This window comes from Psammomys obesus, unplaced genomic scaffold (genome assembly GCF_907164565.1).
Source record: "Psammomys obesus unplaced genomic scaffold, mPsaObe1.curated_primary_1811, whole genome shotgun sequence".
NCBI classification, from domain to species: Eukaryota; Metazoa; Chordata; class Mammalia; order Rodentia; family Muridae; genus Psammomys; species Psammomys obesus.
Genome location: NW_026596125.1, coordinates 16,479,548 through 16,498,484, shown reverse-complemented (window position 1 = coordinate 16,498,484; position 18,937 = coordinate 16,479,548). Strand labels below are relative to the sequence as shown.

The 18,937-nt window shown below is 52.5% G+C and overlaps 1 protein-coding gene across 1 annotated transcript in view; it reads right to left on the bottom strand.

Annotated features, from left to right (window-relative positions):
- Positions 1-266: 266 nt before the first annotated feature.
- The window catches only part of Vwa2 (von Willebrand factor A domain containing 2), a 26,116-nt gene continuing 7,445 nt past the window's right edge, over positions 267-18,937 (bottom strand). Inside the window, 9 exon segments of the mRNA XM_055591759.1 lie at positions 267-529; positions 1,246-1,371; positions 1,658-2,209; positions 4,141-4,713; positions 5,445-5,552; positions 7,406-7,461; positions 8,972-9,104; positions 9,625-9,758; positions 11,975-12,166. Coding sequence (XP_055447734.1) covers positions 267-529; positions 1,246-1,371; positions 1,658-2,209; positions 4,141-4,713; positions 5,445-5,552; positions 7,406-7,461; positions 8,972-9,104; positions 9,625-9,758; positions 11,975-12,166 — 2,137 coding nt within the window.

The following is an 18,937-nucleotide window of genomic DNA, read 5'->3' as shown; positions in this document are numbered from 1 at the left end:
TCCCCTTTCCTGCATCCACGTGAGCTAGCATTTGGAAATAGGGAAGCCCGCCTTTTACACCATCACCGTGTGGTGTGCTCTGGCAGATGCCTTCCTCCAGGTCTTCCCACCGTGTCAACATCTGTCTAGCATTTGTTATGTGCCAAATGACCCTCAAACAGGCCACTGGATTTCCCAGGCCTGCCTCTTATCCTCAGGAAGGTGACAGACAGCTTACCTCAACAAGGTACAAACAGGTACGAGCCGGGGCAGTAAATACCGACACATTAGGAGTTTCCAACACCACCACCGTGAGTGGCAGCTGTGGCTGCTACTGTCCCAGGCAGCGTCCCCTGTGGCTTGTGGGCAAAACGGCTCTGCTTAGAGCTGGCAGCAGATGCTCCAGGCCCCCAGGAGATGCACCGGGCTGAGGACAGTGCCTTTCAAACTCTGGGATGCCCAGGAGCTTGCTGAGAGGGGGTTGGCCGCTGTCTTCCTGTGGGCTGTTGGTGGAAGCTATATGCCACGGGAGCATCTCCTCTCATGATGTCTAGGAAAGAAAATGAATTGAGGGTGTTTCTGAGTCTTTCCCCCAACCAGTAACTACTTCATGGACTTTTTAGCCACCCCCACTCCTCAAAGTGAAAGGTGTGAGATCGAAGACTCCCATCCAGCTGCCCACACCACCTCCTTGGCCACTTGAAGACAAGAGTTGGAAAGCTGTAACTATGGGTTCTCTTGTCACAGGTGATGGTGTAGCCAGTCTGTTCTTTGTCTCTCCTTAAAGCTACTTTCCTCTCAAAGCTCCAGTACCTCGCTTCTGGCCAACAAGCTGTCCTCATGTCACCAAACAAATGGAGATATTCAAGAAGCCTGGCTACCAGCTGCCACGCTGTGTCTACCAGCCTCTGTGTCTCTGGTCCCACATCCTGTGACACTATCCCCCATGCTCTGGATCTCTCCGGGGTCCTAGCCCAGGCCCAACTCCCTCCCGTTATGTTGTTTCCAGTGCACTCCTAATGGTAGGCTGTAAACGTGCTAATGGGCTTTACTGTTGCTCCATTCGCTGCCTCTCCGTACTAAAACAGAAGCTTTTCTGTCTTACCAGCCCGTAGCTCCTACTCTAAAAACCTGCCTGAGGTATGTAAGACCCTTCCCAAGGGTTTCATGGGGGAATGAACGAATGGTTGAAGGACACAACCTGCCTTCTGCCGAGTCTGTAGAGCTCCCCCACCCCCCGCGCTTGGACAGCAGGGTTCCACTCACGCTTCTCACAGTGGGGGCCTTCCCAGCCAGCCCGGCACTCGCAGCGGTAACTGCCGTTCCTCAGGACGCAGGCACCTTCGTGCATGCATGGGCTGGGCTTGCAGAGGTTGACTGCCCGCTTGGCTTCTGCAAAGGACCCAAGCCTGGGTCAGAGCAAGCCCAGCTCAGTCTTAAAGACTGTGGGGCACCTCAGTGCTTGGTCCTGCAGCAACGGCTTAGCTTGTGATTGATGACATTGGATTCTCGACCCTCAAAATGTATACTATAATTACACGTGGAACTTGTGGGAATGCCAACACATGGTATGTGGGGACCAGGGCACTGTCTTCCTCACAGTGACGTGTGTAAAGGCTCAGACAGAGGTCCTGTCTCCAGACAGCCTCATAGAGGACGCATACTTTCTCCCACTCACCTCTACAAAGCCATTCGATGAGCACGTCCTGGTGGTACCGGAGATCACTGTAAGCTGCCACATGGATCAGGGAGTCCCGGGGGCCAGCGAGCCTCCGCACTGCCTCTCTGAGGACAGTCCCCACGCTCACAACCAAGACTGAGATGCCATTATTTCTCAGCTTCTGGGCAGGGACAGCTGCATCCTCTGCCCCATTTCCGCCCGTCAGCATCACCACAGCCTTGGGGACACCGGGGCGGGCCCCCCTCTGGACAGTCATCACTTTGCCACCAATGTGCAGCAAGGCTGTGCCAGCAGAGCCCATGCCCCCCAGGTAGGGCGCCTGGCTCATGGCCCGCAGCACGGCAGCACGGGTGGGATGAGTGCCCAGCCCAAAGGCTGTCTGCACCTGGCTACCATATACCACCAGGCCAACCTGGGTCACATCGGGGTTGACATCAAACCGGAGGGTGCATTTCCTGATGAAGCTCTGCATTTGAGCAAAGTTCTCAGGTCCCACTGAGGCGGAAGCGTCCAGCAGGAAGACCAGGTCCAGGGACTGTGCCTGGCAGCCTACAGGAGCAAACAGAACAGGTTCCTTGTGACTTGGCTGGCACAGCATTGGCTGTTCCAGGCTGGGTAGAGCTCAGGTCAGCCAGCGTGCAGCCTGCCCATGTAGTATACACTTTCCTCACAGCCACAGCTCAGCCTTCCCCTAGAAAAAGCCTGAACACAACGGCCATCCTGATGACACCAACCTCTGTCGCCACCAGGAAAGACCGTGCTGCAGTCTCCATCGGCTGGAATGTGATAGCCAAGTTTGAAACTAAACAAATTCTAACACGTGCAAGTGGGCGCTGCTTGCCCTCCACCCCTGTCCCCGATCTTTTTCTTGCTGGCTGAGAAACGATGGCCTTGTACCTCAACATGGAAGCCACAGATGGCTGGCCCAGGTCACTCACCTCTGACCTTTGAAAGAAGCTTCCACATTACAGAATCCTGATGGCAGCACTCGGCAGCTGTACGCTCACCTGCCCCCTTACTCCCTGTGCTGCCCACTGCACACTGGGCACTGACATCATGTGTATTAAACAGGCTGGTGCCTGCCCTCTACGGACTAGCTGTCTACGACATATGGACAGGAAGTGAGCATGAATGTGGTATAGAGTCCGCAACACCATGGGGAAAGCAGGAAAGGGCCAGCGGGAACCTTGGGATGGCACTCGGGGATTCCCTGGGGAGGTGACACTTCTGCTGGCTCTAGAGGAGGAGAGAGCTGACAGGCAGAGTGCCTGAGCAGGGAGGTGCCTTCCTCTGCCCTCGGGTGTGGGAGCTGCAGGGACTGCACCCCGGGAGGTTCCCAGACGCTGGAGGAAGGCACTCCGGTTCCATTCATATGCACAGAGAGCCGCTGGGAAGGTCTGAATATGGAGTCAGAGAGTCTAGCGGCCTAAGCTTTTAAAAACCACACCAGACACAAGGAAAATGAAGAACCTGCCACACCTCTGAGAAGACAGGCCCACTAACTGTTCTGTGGGGCCATTGCTGGCATTTGGGGATGAGAGGACGACATCAGGTAAAAAGCCAAGGGGTCTGAGTAAAGGCACCCGTACTAATAAGTTATCAACCCGAGTCTGTTAACTGTAATAACAGTCGAATGGAAGAGATTGAGGGCCCTCTGCCATCAGCACATCTTCTCTGAGTCTGTAACTGTACAAACCAAAGCCACGTCATTTTGCCACAGGAGAGCGGCCAAGAGCGACAGGATGTGGCAGCATGGTGGTCCTCACCACTGTCATAGAAGGGCACGCTCACCTCTGGGCACAGCAACGCAGCCTGGGCACTAAGTCCCACAAGCCGTCTCCTCCACTCAGCAGCCCGGGGAGCACGGACACGGCCTCCTCAGGATGTGTCCCAGCTCTTACACCTCCGGTGCTAGCCCAGCCCCTGCACAGCCATGCCTTCTCCCAGGTCTGCCACTGGCCACTGACCGCTACTCACCAAATCAGCCCCACGGGTAGTGAAAGAGAATAGTACAGGGAAGTGTTACAGCACACGCCAGGGGGACAGGGTAGCAGCCGCCTTATCGAATGCTGCCTTAGCTTGTGTCTGAGGGTGCAGCAGCTAGTGTGTGCGTGTCACACATGTCCCAAGGACGCAGTACTCTTTAACAAGCCACTGTCAAGGAGGCCAGGAGGCTGCTGTCCTCAAGCAGGCGGGGCAGACTCGGAACTCCTGGAGACGGATAACAATCATCAAGTGTAGTCGGTGGCTGTGCCTACCATCAGCAGTGCCCGTGGGCATGCCAAGTGTGCACACACTTGTCTTATCTCGTCGTCCTGAGAAGACCCCCCAGAGTACTACACTCAGGCCCTGTTGGCTGTGTGACTGATTCTGGTTCTCAGCACAGGCACTAGACAGAAGAATGAGTAGTGGTGCCAAGCAGAAAGACAGATGGGCCTGCCTGCTGACAAGCCAGGCCTAGTTAGGCTGCACGGCCTTACCTGGCCCCGGCTGGCTGCACAGCCTCCTCTGTAACTCCAGGATTTGGCTAAACAGGTCTTGAGGGCCTGTGTGGACCATCACGTGCTTCGGGCTACCTGTGATCTCCCGAAGCTCCGCCTGCACCGTCTCACTGCCCAAGGCCAGGAGGAGCAGCTCCCGAGTCCTTGCGTGCTCTGCTGGCCCAGCCACCTCATCCTGCGAGTGTGATTCGGTGAGCAGAACCACCACTCTGCGTGGCCTGTCCTGGCCCGTCCTGCTGGCACTCCCAAAGCCATGCTCTGCCACCTGTAGTAAGGCACTGCCAGTCAGCGTTGGGCCACCCCTGAAGGGAATGCTGTCAAGGCTCCTGACCAGGTCTGGCACATCCTGGTACTCCCCAACGGGCACAGCCACCATCAGATCCCTGCTGTAACTGGCTATCCCGACGCGCGCCCGAGACTCCTCGCTCAGCACGGCCTGCACAAAGCGCTTCACGAAGGCCTTGGCCCGGCTGAAGCCCTCTGGAGAGGTGCCTGAAGAACTGTCCAGCAGGAAGAGGACATCTATCCTGCACTCCAGGCTCAACTTCGGGGCTGTGGGAATCACAGTGATGCATTGTCACTAGGGTGGTCCTGGGACTGGGTGGCCGGCGCTTCCCGCCTCTGTTGAGGGATTCTGTTGAGGGATGCAGGGCTGCTCTTTATAAAGCTGACGCAGCCATCCCCTAATCTAATTTCCCACCATGCCTTTTGAGTGCCGAGATATCTCTGTCAGCTTTTAAGATCGTGGAAACATGCTCCCACATTTGTTTATAAGTGTCCCTGTTTTGTTCTGTGTTTTACATGTGCAGCTATCATTCTGGACTTGTTTTGAGTAGGTCTGAAGTACAAGATTTGCTTTTTCTACATGGATTGCTGATGAAGATAACTGCACACTTATAAAAGCCACTTACCAAGTGTTTGGGCACCATGCCAAGCATGTCACCTAATCTATTCACCACCCCCAGCACCCCCAATGAGCTAAGGCTTGTAGAATCCTCACTGTGTGGTTTAAACCAGACCTTAGGGCCCCTTGCTAGAGATGAAACAAGCCACAGCCACGCTCAGACACGAGGCAGAGGCTATTCCACAGCTCTATTGGGGTGCTGCCATTTGGATTATTCCCAAGAGCCTGAGGCTGTGCCCTATGGCAGATCAGTGGGCTATGTGGAAAGAAGGTAGGTTGACATGTAAGGGCTCCTCTCTACCAGCAGCTAGCAGGGGACGGCAAGAAGGGTGAAGCCAGGCCCCAGGCGGCCAACCCTGGGAATCCCGGGTATACGTACCACAGTCGACTTCCCCTCCAAATGCCAGCGGACAGAGGCAGTGGTACTTATCCACACCTTCCGGAATGCACGTGCCTCCATTCTGGCAGGGCCGGGAGTCACAGGGGCCTACCAGAGAGATACCCACTGAAAGCCAAGGGCACAGGCACAGGGTGGAGAGACTGACTGAAGGGTGGCCCTGCTCCCTGCCCACACCAGCTGGACCAGCCAAACCCCCACAGCTAGGAAAGAACCTGATGCTTAGAACGACTGGGTGCAGCAAGGCCCGCAGCAAGTACAGTGGAGGACAGGTCTATGGATCTGTGCCCACCGCACTGTGATAGCAGGTGCAGGCTGTCCTTTCCTGAGGCTGCTGACAAGGCCCAGAGGGGCTCAGGGTCGCCGTGCTGACTCACTCATGTGTCACTTAGGCTGGTGATCTCAGTAGCATCAAGGTGACTGCATGGCTGTGGGCTGAAGGGCCCCTTTCTTTGTTAAAGAACAGCCTATGGTGGCCTAAGGCTTCTGCCTCGTGGCACAGTGAGGGATGAGCTTTTACACACTGCAGCCAGGCGGCCCTGTGATGAGCCCCTTCTTCTGTGGGCACCTCAACTCTCCTCTCCAAGCCTCACTGTACTCGTGTTATTAGTGGACATATTAATGGGGTGACCTGGTGTGTGACAAATACTCCAGAGACAGCAGGAAATTGCTTTTGAACACAGTGCAGACTGCGAGAGAGGCTTCCGCAAGGCCTGTGTGAAACACAGGGAAGCCCAGTGTATGCCAAAGTCAGGTTGTTCTGAAGTTCAAAAGTGCATTAGGACGTTATGCTTTGAAGGCTACATCCCTGTGATTAAAGGTTGGGCTGATCAGTGTAGGAACTGACAAATTCTGTGCCCTTTCTTTGGCCCGATGCCCAGCAGCTTGAGCATCGTGGGAAACTCACAGGGGCTCAAGATCTACAGCCACAGAGACCTTAACTGAGCATCTGCCATCCGTGTAAGACCCATGTTAGGTCCCATTTCATCCTCATAGCCACCCTAAAAATGGCAGCTGCCATTCAACCTCTGTTTACAGACTGGAAGCTGTAGCTCCATGGGCAGAAGTGTCGCCCTGAAGGTCAGGCTCACTTGAGGCCTGCAACTTCTGAACAGCCATGGCTTCAGTGTCAGTTTCTCCTTAGATCAGAGACCAGTCATGCTGGGGCCTCAACCCTGTGAAAGGAGGTACCAAGGGGCCTGCCTGACCCAGGCTGGGAACCCTCACCCCCTGCCTGGAAACTGCTATCTGTGCTCCTTACCTCACAGGGGGTAACAAACCCATAAAAAGACAAAAAAAAAAAAAAAAAGGAAAGAAAGAAAGAAAGAAAGAAAGAAAGAAAGAAAGAAAGAAAGAAAGAAAGAAAGAAAGAAAGAAAGAAAAAAGAAAGAAAGAGAAAGAAAATACTCAGGGGTGAGTTTTGCTTGCAGGACAGTGGGAGGTACTGGACCTCGGGGTGAGGAGCCCTGAGGGCACACTGGGGACCATGGTGAATGATGCTCAGTGGTGTTGATAATCTTTCCTGCTTGGGACTCTATAGTGAAAAGGCACTTTCTTGAGTAATAGCTCCTGGGTTCTTAGCAGGATGCTGTGAATGGAGCCTTCTGCGGTGGAGGGTGGGAGAGGGGTATTGCAGATCTCAGTCAAGTGTAACTGCACTTGACAGAGGGGACACTCTCAGGTGTATCCCCGGGGTTAACGCTGGAGGTTAGGCCATTTGTGCGGTTGGTACTCATCTCACTGATGCAAAGCACACTGGCTGTGGGGGAGGGGGTGACTCCAAAGCCATCACTCCATACCCCCCCTCCCAACACTGCCAGGCAGAGGAGCGCCCATCCTCCCTGTCCTGGAACTCATCCACCCCCAACTGCTGCTCAGGGCTGTCAGGGTCCCTTATAAGCCAGCCTCAGAGAGAATAGGTAGATCTAAGAGGCAAAACATACCCGGACAGATGGTTCTGTAGCAGGTGGCAGGGTGGGTCTGGAACACTTTCTTCCAGCTGCAATTCAAGGAAATTCAGTGGTAGAATGACCAAAGGATTCAAAGGTCTTAGCCCAGAAGGCTCATTTCCTTCTGGGGGCTATCCTGACCTTTATTTGTACAAGGAGGGAACGTTTCCAATTAACCAGGGCCCTTCCCCACCCCCTCAAAACCACATTATTAGCTAGGCGTCACATTGAAAGTTAGAAACGGAGCCAGGTGTGCTGGTGCTCACCTTTAGTCCCAGCACACAGGAGGTGGAGGCAGGTGGATCGAGGCCAGAGCAAGTTCCAGGACAGAGAGGGCTACCCAGAGACCCTGTCTCTGAAAACAAACAACACAAATGTCAGAAATGAATGTGTGCAAAATTGCCAGCTGGGCGCAGAGTTGCCATCACAGTCATCAGTGCAGGGCAGGGAGCAGGGATTCTGGGAAAAGGGTCTGGATTCTGCTACTGGTCTTCAGAGCCCTCCTCTCTATCAGAGCACTCTGAGGTGCTCAGCTGTGCTTTGTGGAGCTCTGACAAGGAGGGAAAGGGCTCGAGGAACCAGGGTGCCCAGCTGTCTCCAGCATCTCTGTCCGCCCCTTCGCCCTGCTGCTTCTATCTGGTCTAGACCACTGTCTTCAAGAGACCCCAAAGCTCAACGAGGATTTGAAAGCCGCCATACTGGATGTTGTCTTGGGTCCTCTTGAGCACTAGCATCCTGTGGTAGCATAAAGGCCATCATTCTTGGGACAGCCAAACCCACACGGGCTTAGGAGCTGAACACTGGCCCCCTGACTCCAGAGCCATGCCTTCACTGCCCCTCCCCTGCTATGGCAGAAAGTGCTCCTCGCTGCTGGGTAGAAAGCTCCCCTTGGCAGCCAACAGCCTCTGACATGGCCTCCCCCAAGAAGGCTCAGGGCCTTAGCCCCAGATCTCTCTGAACAGGCCTCCTTCTTTGAAGCCCCTGCCCAGGCTGCCTGCCCAGAGACAGAGCTGGCCTCTGGGACAGGACTTCCCTGGGATAAGCTAGATAGAAGGCCTGCCAGTGTAGAACTCACCAAGCAGCCAGCTCCTCAGAGAAAACTCTCCCCCTACCCAGCCTGCTCTTGTTGGCCTCATAAAGACCCAAATCTCTGCTTAGAAAGCTTTGAAGCTGGGGGTGGTAGGGGTGATGGGGAATGACACTGCCCCTCAGGCTGTTATGTCCACAGAGACTTCCATGTGGGTCGTCTCTACGGCCCCCAGGTGTAGATACAAACACTTGCCACCACCACCCAGCTCTACCCTCACCCCCACCCCCCATCCTCCCTGTCCCCCCACCCCCCAATCTATTCCCAATGCAACCCACTGCAGCCACCAGGGCAGGCAAGGCTCAGGAGACCAGCAGAGCCACAGTGAGGAGCTGTGCCCTCCTGTTCCCCAGAGTTCCCAGCGATGTCAGCCCCAGGACTCAGAGTGCTGGTCCTCCTGCAGCTTTAGAGCTCTCAGAATTATGCGGACGGCCCCTGTGCTGTGTCTGTGCCCGCAGACCATATGGACAGACCTGTAGAAGGGACAGCGCAGGACCAGCACGGAGTCCACCCGCCGTGATCCCCTCCAGCATAAGGCATTGCCGGCGAGTTCTCTGACGGTCTGCAGTGTCTTCCGCTCGCAGGGGTGGGCCTCCACCCTGCAGTCTGTGACAGAGAATGCCCCACCGTAAGACAGAGGGTGCCGCTCCACTCCCCAGAGGGGCTGCCTAGGGTCCTACTCCAGCCTTCCCCATGGAGCCTGTGGTGGAGCAGTGTCAGCTTTTCCTCTGCCCCAGCTGCACACAGAGCACACACACAGGCCCTTTCTCTCAGGGTGTCAGTCTAGTGCTGGGGTGGACCCAGACAGGAGTCCTAATAAGCCCAAAGCTCTGAGTTCCTCCACATGGATAAGGTACAGACTTGGTTCTCCCTCCCTAGCAGAGGAAAGGGGCCCTCAAGTCTGACCCTAAACCCCAGGCCTCTCTTCCCCTATGGACACAAGGTCAGAACTCCAGCAGGAAGGCCAGAAAGCCAGCCACAGGGAGACAGAGCAGAGTGCCTGGGAAAGGGCTGCCTATCTCTCTTAGCCACCCTCCCTGAGAGGCTCTTGCCTCGGACATCCTGTTCAGCCCATGCCCCCCTTCATCAGGGTGAAGCGGATCCCGTGGACGCTGGCCTGTCCTACCTGGATCAGCAGTGGTGCAGAGCGCAGAGCCACTCAGGGTGCTGAGGAGGCCGTTGGTGGCATCATCCACTTGCTCAGCCAGCAGCACATGCTGCTCCTGTGGCTCACTGGCCAGCGTGAGCAGCTCGTCCCACCTCGTGACAAGGACAGCAGCTGGTACCATCCCCTCTCTCTTCTGGCCCACCCAACCCCTGGACCACAAAGCCATCCCACTCACCCACATGTCACTTTGTAGCACCCTCAGGAGGTTGTCAAGGAAGCCCAATTACAGGCCACCCTGTGCTAAAATGTCCCACCGTCAGACCCCTCAGTTCACAGTCAAGACAGGGTTAAGGGGTTCAACTGACTTTTCTAAAAGGCACAGCTGATAAGGAAAACAAAACTCCATGACTAGGGAATTTTTTACATACTTGCACACACCAACTTATACAGAAGTTTCTAATGTATTTTCTTTTGTCATCTATTCCTTCCTATTTGTTTTTTTAAAGTTAAATATTAATTGTTAAAAACAGTCAGAAAGCAAATGAAAGAAAGTTGTCTGAAAGACAAAGAGAAAAACAAACAAGGACAGCAAGTAACAGTATAACACTGAGATGCGACACAAGAGCCCCAAGGCCAGCCACATGCGGCTGTGGAGAGGAGGCACCCACAATTCTTCAGTGCCCAGAGGGCATCACCACCGATGCCCAGGACAAAATGACATGTGGATGACCCCAAGTCATGAAGAGGAAACACTGAGGAAACTTTTTGGAATATGACAAGGCAAACAAATGTTAATTTCGTTATTTGCTTGTTTGTTGGCTCAGCCAGGGAGTTTGTGCCCTGGGACCAGTGCAGTGGAAAGGAAGAACAAACTCCTGCAGTTGTCCCCTGACCTCCACAAGGGTCCCTTGGCATGCATGTGTGCCTGGCCCCTCATACAAAGAAATAAATATTTTAAAAATTAATGAGGATGAAACAGCCTGTGATGGGAAGAAACCACTGTTGAAACTCAGCCAAATAGAACAAGAAAGTTATCGTGATCCAAGCTTCACTGGAGACAAACTCTCCATCTTATTTGACTCCCCCGTTATCCCTCAGCTCAAAGAAGGGGGCTTCTCAGATGTGGCCTGCCCGTGACCCCTCCATGTTCTGCCCGACAGCAGACTTTCTCAAAAGACGCCAGCCAGAATGGAGAAGCGGCTCAGCCAGCAGGAAGGGGCCAGGGGAGGACTCGGCACTCTCAGAAGTCCTCCTTGCTCGCTGGGCTCTTGCTAGGCCGATGGCCAGCGACTGCTACAGATTCTCCTGCCACTGTCCCTGTAGCTCTGGGGTGACAGGTATGTGTAGCCACTTCTCTCTCTCTCTCTAACATGGGTGCTGAGACTCTAAACTCATGTCCTCACATTTGCAAAAAACCTTATCACCGAGCCATGTCCCCGGCACCCGCAGCATAGTCTTCATGGCCTCTCCCTGCCCACATCCACCGTATTAATGACTCAGCAGCTAACTGGCTTGGTCCCAGCTCCTATTCACAGCAAGCTTCTCACTGCCTCGGGATCTTTGCCACTGCCTGACTGCCTTGCCTGTTCTTAAAGACAAAAAAAAAAAAAAAAAAAAGTCCTCAGAGCGGCTTTGACAGCCTTCCTCTTCTAACAAAGCTGCTTTCCCTGCTTCCCAATCTTCATGCCTTTGCCTTTTCTTTGGTTCTGTTTCCACCTGAAATTACATTTCTGACATAGCCCTCCATTCATTACCTAGTCTTCCCCGAGAGATGGCTCTCTCTTCCAGGAAGGCAGGAGGATGAGGGTGGCTAGGTCTGGGTAGCAGACCTTGCCCAGACCTCTGCCACTGTCAGCATGAGGTGGCACTCAGATTCATCACAACTGGGCTAGTAGAAGCTGGAGAGGGACCTCCCCCCGCCAGCATGGAGGTGCAAAGCTGTGGGCTGGCATGTTGTCCATGGCCCCAGCTCCTGGTTTTCCAGAGATCCAGGCTGAGAGGACAGTGAAGAGAGCCTGAGTGAGGTGAGGTGGGCAGGGTGGGGTTGAGGGGCACTGAATGACACCCATGGCTGCTGGGGAAATGACATGACTCCGCTGATTTCGACTTTTGTCAAATGGGTTTGAGTTAATTTCTGATGCTTATGACCAAATGTTCAGATAAAGCACAGGGCAGCACAGACATGCAATGCTTTTAAAGGTAGGAATGTGCTACACAATAGACCCAGCAGCAAAACAGGAGCAGAGAGCACCAGGCCGTGCACCTCGCCCTGAAGCTGGCTGCGGCAGTGGAGGCCCCAGAAGGCCCTTTCAGTCACGTTGGCCCCACTGCTTGAGGGTGAGGCGGAATGACTGAGGCAGTTACTGACCTGGGAAACCGGACCCCTACAGCAAACACGACGATGCCCCTCTCTCTCAGCTGCTGAGCTGGAATAGCCACCGGCCCCTGGGACTTGCCATCTGTGATGATGATAAGCAGCTGGGGCACAGAGCCACGTCTGCCTCCAGGGAACCCTCCGAGAAGGTGTTTCAGAGCAAGTCCCGTCTCTGTGCGGCCGCCTCTGAAGAGAGGAGAAGCAGGGATGGAGCCAGTGGGTGGAACAGGGAAGGGCCCAGAGGCAAACCGTTCCTGTTGGAATAACAGCGACTCCTAGCAAAGGCTCAAAGGTACCTTTCCACCATCCAGACCAAAAACAGGGGCCTCACAGGCCGACAGCTGAGCAGAAACAGCTAACTCATTACCATGGATTTGAAGTTAGTGACTTGTCAGCTTGTGGAGGCCGAACCTTTAGCTGCTGATAGAATCTCCAACATGAGCACACGGAGCATCACACGTGGGAGTGGGAGCATCACGCATCATGTGCACGTGTGTGCACACATGCGCAGATCCACACGCACAGGCGCACACAGACAGGTGCTTAGACAGACAAATAGATCTGTAGACACTGTCTGCTTCAACTCAGTCCTCTGAATTCTTCCAGCGTCCAAACATGCAGCCTGCCTGTTCTCTCACATGCTTGCTAATTTGGTGTATGTGTTTGTGTGCATGTGCATGGGGGCAGGGGGAGAGAGGGAGAGAGTAAGGACAGCTATGCCTCCTGCAGCTCCCCCATGGTCCCGCTGCTCAAGCACCTCTCCCATGTGGAAGGCCATTCTCCTGAAGGCCTGTGAGTCCGCCAAGTCTTGTGTATCATGGAGAGAAGGGAAATTCATGCGCATTAGAGCTGGGGGCATTTATGGACAAGGCCCGGCATCTTGACTTTTCTTGCTATCATCTTCCGCAGGCTCTCCACAGGCAGTCCTCTTTGTGAGACTCCACTACGCTAATAAACACCAACCTGAACTAGCTCTCAGGATGAAGATGGTTGGTCAACAATATACAGTAGCAACGCCATCAACTTAAAAGTCGTCCTTTTGACTATTAATCCTTACTTCGGACCACTGACAAAAAGATTTTGTTCAAGAAGGCACATCTTAAAGAGTTTAGTGGAGGCATCCACACAGGTGGAGCTGTAGGACACAGGCTGCATGGAGGAAAGAGCTTCAGAATGGAGTGGTGTCTGACACAGGTGGGCAGGCCGCACAGGAGTGTGCCCTGGGTGAAGGGACAGAGCTTAGAACAGGCTCGACAGTAGGAGCGCCAACACCATCAAATCCCAAAGCTTCTCTTGATTTCTAACTTATGTAAGCATTTATAGGCAGCTGTCCTTGTGGGCCTCATCAAGTTTATAAATGCCAACAAGAACTGACAACTCCCAGGGTCCTGTGCCTCTTACCATGCTGGCTGCAAGTTAGATGTGAAGGACACCAAGGGGATTTGGATTCCAGTATCATTCTCATTTAACAGGGAGAAGTGCTCCTGTTCACAGACTCCAAGGCATAACTGCTAATGTTTATTGATACTTACCATCTCCAGGCACTGTGCTCGACCTATTTAACACGGAAACACAGAGGCATGTACAGATATACAGAATGTGAGTTTAGCATTCTCTCATGTACTGTCATCACAGCTTTCTGAGGCTGAGGGAAAAATTTTTTTTTTCCTAAAGTTAAACAGCTCATGATGGTACAGACTTGATTTGAACTCTGAGCCAAAGCCCTCTGCTCCTGGAGCCCAAGTTCTTTTTTGTTTTTTGAGACAGGGTTTCTTTGTGTAGCCTTGGCTGTCCTGGACTTGCTTTGTAGACCAGGCTGGCCTTGAACTCACAGGGATCCAACTACCTCTGCCTCCCTAAGTGCTGGGATTAAAAGGTTAGGCCACCATGCCCAGCTAGAACCCAAGTTCCTAACTGCTACTTAGCCTCATGGTCAATCCACCTGTTTCTCACCTAGCTCGTAGAGGGCCAAAACTAGAGTTTAAACCCATCTGAGCTCATCTGTAAGGCCAATGTCCTTTCTTCTTCAGGGTCAGCAGTGTGCAGCCAAACAGGCCCTTCTGCCCAGCTCACAGTTTTATTGGAAAAGAGCCATTCCCAATCATCTCTGTGCCATTTATACAAAGACATATGACCTGACAAGATTATTCAACATGTGAGCGTTTACCGAAAATGTTTGACAACTCTTTTCTGTAGTGTTCTGCCTAAATGCTCATAAAACTCCTCCCAGTGCCAAGATGCCCAGTGACCAAGGGGGGCCCTTCTTACTCACTGCCTGGGCAGTGAGCATCATTAGATTCTGTACTTCTCAGCCAGGCTCTGATCTTCCCAGGCAAATATCTTTGTGGCGCTTTACTAAGTTAATAAACGCCAACAAGAATTGAAAATTCCCAGGATCCTTTGGTTCTCGTTGTGCTGGATCAAAATTAGACTCTAAAGTCAGCAAGAGGTCACTCTAGGGCATTCCTTGCCTCCTGCCCCATCACTGCTGCTCTTCCTAGAGGCTCGGGCCATAAGGACCAAAAGGAAAGGCACTTGTCCCCCCATGCCCGTTCCTGCTTCTCACACGGGCAGCCCTAGACCCCTTCAGAGTGATGCTGTGTTCCTTTTCATTTACCACACACAGCATAAGTCTTGAGGTCAATCCAGAAATTCTTTAGGTTTGAAAGAAGAGCCTGCTGTGGCAGCCCATGCCTTTACTTCTAGAACTTGGGAGGCAGAGACAGGCAGATCTCTGGGTTTGAGGCCAGCCTGGTCTACAGAGTGAGTTCCAGGACAGCCGGGGCTACACAGAGAAATCCTGTCTCAAACTCCCACCCCTATCCCCCCCAAAAAGAAAACATTTTAAATGGAGAGAACACATGAAATTCGTTATATGTCTAAGGCCTAGACTCTCAACACATATTTTCTGAGTGGGTCTAGACCTGCCTCTCCATTGTCACCAGCCTGTGGTTGGACAGACACTAACATTACTCAAGGATCTGACACCCCAGGACACCCACACATGGGTCATGGTATCCACCCTCTTCAGCACACAGGCACCTTGCTGGCTGTCCTCGTCTTTCTGTGTACCACTGGCCTGGCCCAGGCAAACTTTCCTGCTGGCTTCTCACCAAGGTCAGGAGAGTCTCCCGGTGACTCTGACTGCTGAGAAATGAGGAGAAGCCATTACTGTCCCACAGGCCATTTCAGGTGTTCAATCTGTTCTTAGCAGATGGTTCCATACAGAGTCAGAGGCTAGGATGACAGGGCCTTCCCAGGGTCACCATGGCACCAATGCAGAGTTGACGTTTGCGGGTAGGCTGTGGTCCTGGGTACAGGGAGGCTAGAATCTGAGCATCTGTTACTGGTGTAGTCAAGTAGTTAAGAGCAGGGGTTCTGGAGTTAAAGGGGCTCAAATACCTGGGCAGGCACTTTGAAAGATCACCCAGCCTGCACCCAGTGTCCTTCCATGCTAGAGCAGGAAAAGAGATGGCATGTTCTGAGATAAATGGGCCCAGAGCCACATGGGACTGGATGAGTGAGTGACATCAGGGCCATCACCCAACAGCCTCTGTAAGAAGATGAACTTGCAGGTGAATCTCAAACAGAGCCAACAAAAATCTCTCAATTAAACATATTGATTCTCAGAGCCCACTACCATGAGTTCAGGCAGACAGGTGTGTTACTGGGCTCAACAATCTACATTCAAAACCAGTTCTGCCCACTCCTATGAATAGCAATTCTGTTGGAAGTGAACCAGCACAGGACAGACAGACAGAAATCGCATGAGGAACCTCACTGTGACTGAGGGGAAGTTGATCTGAGCCATTGTAAATGGTAGACAAAAATCCTAGGCTCAACGCAAGTGTTTTCTTCTGAGAACATGAGAAATGATTAAATACACCATGGTAGATGTATTATCAGTTTATCACAGGATCAACATAAGAGAAAACACAGTTTTCTGTGGAAGTGCACACCAAATCATATGAAGTAAAAAATAACAAAATATTTCACAATTCTAAAAATTTTTAAAACTATGTGTAAATGCTAATGCGAGCTGAAAGCAGCTGAAGAAGGCTTGGGGTGGGGCGGGAGACATGGCTCACTGTTTAAGGGCATGCATTGCTCTTCCTGAGGGCCCAAGTTCAGGTCCCAGCATGTACATAAGGTGGCTCACAAACACCTGTCACTCCGGGTCCACAGGATTTGATGCCTACTTCTGACCTCTGCGGCCACATGCACTCACACACACGATTAAAACCAATCTTTAAAGGGAAGGTTTCATAAAAGGCAAACGAAACAAGGAGAGAGTAGAGTCCTAGGACCCTGAGTGGCACGAAGGGTTCAGTCTCAGGAGAGCTGGGGCTGCGCTATCATGAGGAAATGCGGTGAGTGGTAAGCCTGTACGCACGGCCAGCCAGGAGCACTGGCATCCAAGAGCCAGCCACCACTTCTCTCTGACTTTATGACATCGCTGGTACAATACGGGGAGTCCGTGATACATCTAAACCCTCTTGTAAAGCTGCAAGGGAGCAGTAGTTAGGGTGGCTTCCGAACACACTTCCGGAAGCTGCCTCGATCTGGGAATGCTGGTGAAGCACAGGGTAAGCAGTGCTTTCCTAACCAATCTGGCTCAAAGCTTCTCTGCAGAGACGAGCATGGGGGGCGGGGGTCATCATCACCTCCACTTGGCCAGCGTTCCTCTGCCTCAGTGCACACAGCACATCTTCATTGGGATGTCCTTACTGACACCAAACTGGGCCCCCTTGCTCTGTTCATTGCCTCACAGTCATGAAAGGACGCACGAGGGCTAAACACATCCCAAAGGAGAGATGAAGCTGTTAAAAGGACTCCTTCATCAACCCCCTGCAGCCTCTTCAGGAACTGAATTTTTTTTCTTACACTTATTTTAGTGGCACATGGGTGACATGATCTGTGGGGGTCAGAGGACATCTTACAAGAGTTGGTTTTCACTTTCTACCACTTGAGTTCTAGGAATTGAAATCAGGTCATCAGGCATGGCAGCAAGAGCCTTTATGTGCGGGGCCATGTCGCTGGCCTTCATTCTTTGGCTTCTTAATATGTCTCTGATGTCATGACCTCATGTCATGTCCTCGGTGAGGCTGGAAAAAGAGGCTCCACCAATCATTTCAGAGGGGGAAGTGGGGGCAGGGGGATGGTCGGCTGGGTGGGGCTCAGTCTCCTGATTCCCAGGAGAACTAACTGAAACAGACACTAGATAATTGATAGTGTGCCACTGTGTAGCTGTTCCTTGCAACTGGTTGAGTTTTGCAGATTATCCATTTGAATCAAAATCACCAAATTGACTTAATTTAAAACGGTCATACAACTCCTTTTTCTGCAAATGCACTGCCGTGCACATTTGAGTTTGAGTCTAAAGGATTTCATAAGCATCTGACTGAGATAATTCATTGGTGATTTTTAGCACATTCACTGGATAACCATAACACTAAGTTCAAAACCTTTTCAGCATTCTAAAAAGCCCTAAATCCATTAGCAAGCCTCCTTGTTCCCTAAGCCCATGGCAATACTAGCAGATGTTCAGACATTTCCCCATTCTAGGCATTCCACAAAAACAGAGCGAAGGGCCCAGTGAGATGACTTAGCAGGTAACTGTCCATGCCCAGCAAGCCTGGTGATCTGAGTTCAAGCCCTGGAGGAGAACTGATTCCACATTATCCTCTACCTCCTCCCCATCCAGAGGTGGTCCTTTGTCCTCCAGAACAAAGACCCCCTCCCCTTCTATCTTGTCCCCTTCCCCTTCTCCTTTGTCCTCTATCTCCTGTCTTTGTCTCTTATCCCTGCCCTCTGTCCCTCCGGGGCAAATAAAATCTTCGTTCTGGGAAATAGGTATTGGAGTGTCCTGGGCCAATACTGGTCCCTTCAAACACAGCTCTTCAGAGGACACTGGGGGATACAGGGTGGAGAAAGGGCTGGGATGAACCATCTAGGAGAAAGCCCCTGAGGGCTGCAGAAGCCACCGAGACTCTGCTGTGCCCTGTGTGGACCTCGGGTGCTGGACAGCACGGGCGAGCTGACAGAGGTCTTTGGCTGGAAAAGACCTCAGGGCTCAGGACCTTTGCCACTGAAATTGATGGCCATGAGTGGCTGGAACAAGAGATCTCAGCAGGACCTCAGTGGACTCCAGGACAGGGACAGTAGAGACCAGAGCAGACCCAGAGCTCAGAGTTGGGTAAGTCAACCTTGTTCGTCTATGGGGCAGTGGAAACAGGGTGGATGGCATGTGTGTACTTATATACACATGTATGCATGTATCCAGAACAGTCGCAGACAGAGTATGCGTGCCTATATTCATATATGTATGAGCAACATTGCATATGAGCTGATTTCTAATCTAAGTCACGACCCTGTCACACGCATACATTTGTGCATTGTGTGTGCAGGTGAGCGCACTGACAGCTATCCGAAATCTTATAGCATTCTCAGTGACAGAAGGGAATGTACTCTTTCCAGAAGGCAAAAACTTGGAGAAGCGTGATGAACGTCCCCAGCTGAGAGGTCTCAGTGGGTAGCTGAGGCTGGCACCTCATGTTCTTTCCATAACCTCACATGCTTCACCCCGCAGGACCTTCCTTAGCTCTCTCTTCCTGGTAACTGACAACTACATATAATAAAAGCAAATTTTTAACTGACGTTTTAAATTACCATCTGGATGCCACACTGTAATAATTAGGGGAAGCCTTGAGAATTGTCCACTCTGCACAGCTGAGGCCTGAGGTGAGGGGAGGAACCCTTCAAGGCAGCAGTTTTAAGTGTGGCTAGCTCTACTAAGTGTGCTGGCACAGGCCTTTAGCCCCAGCACTCGGGGAGGTGGAGGCAGGCAGATCGCTGTGGACTGAGGAGGAGCTCCGCACCAGCCAGAGTGAGACCCTGTTTCAGAAACAGTAAGGAAGGAAGGAAGGAAGGAAGGAAGGAAGGAAGGAAGGAAGGAAG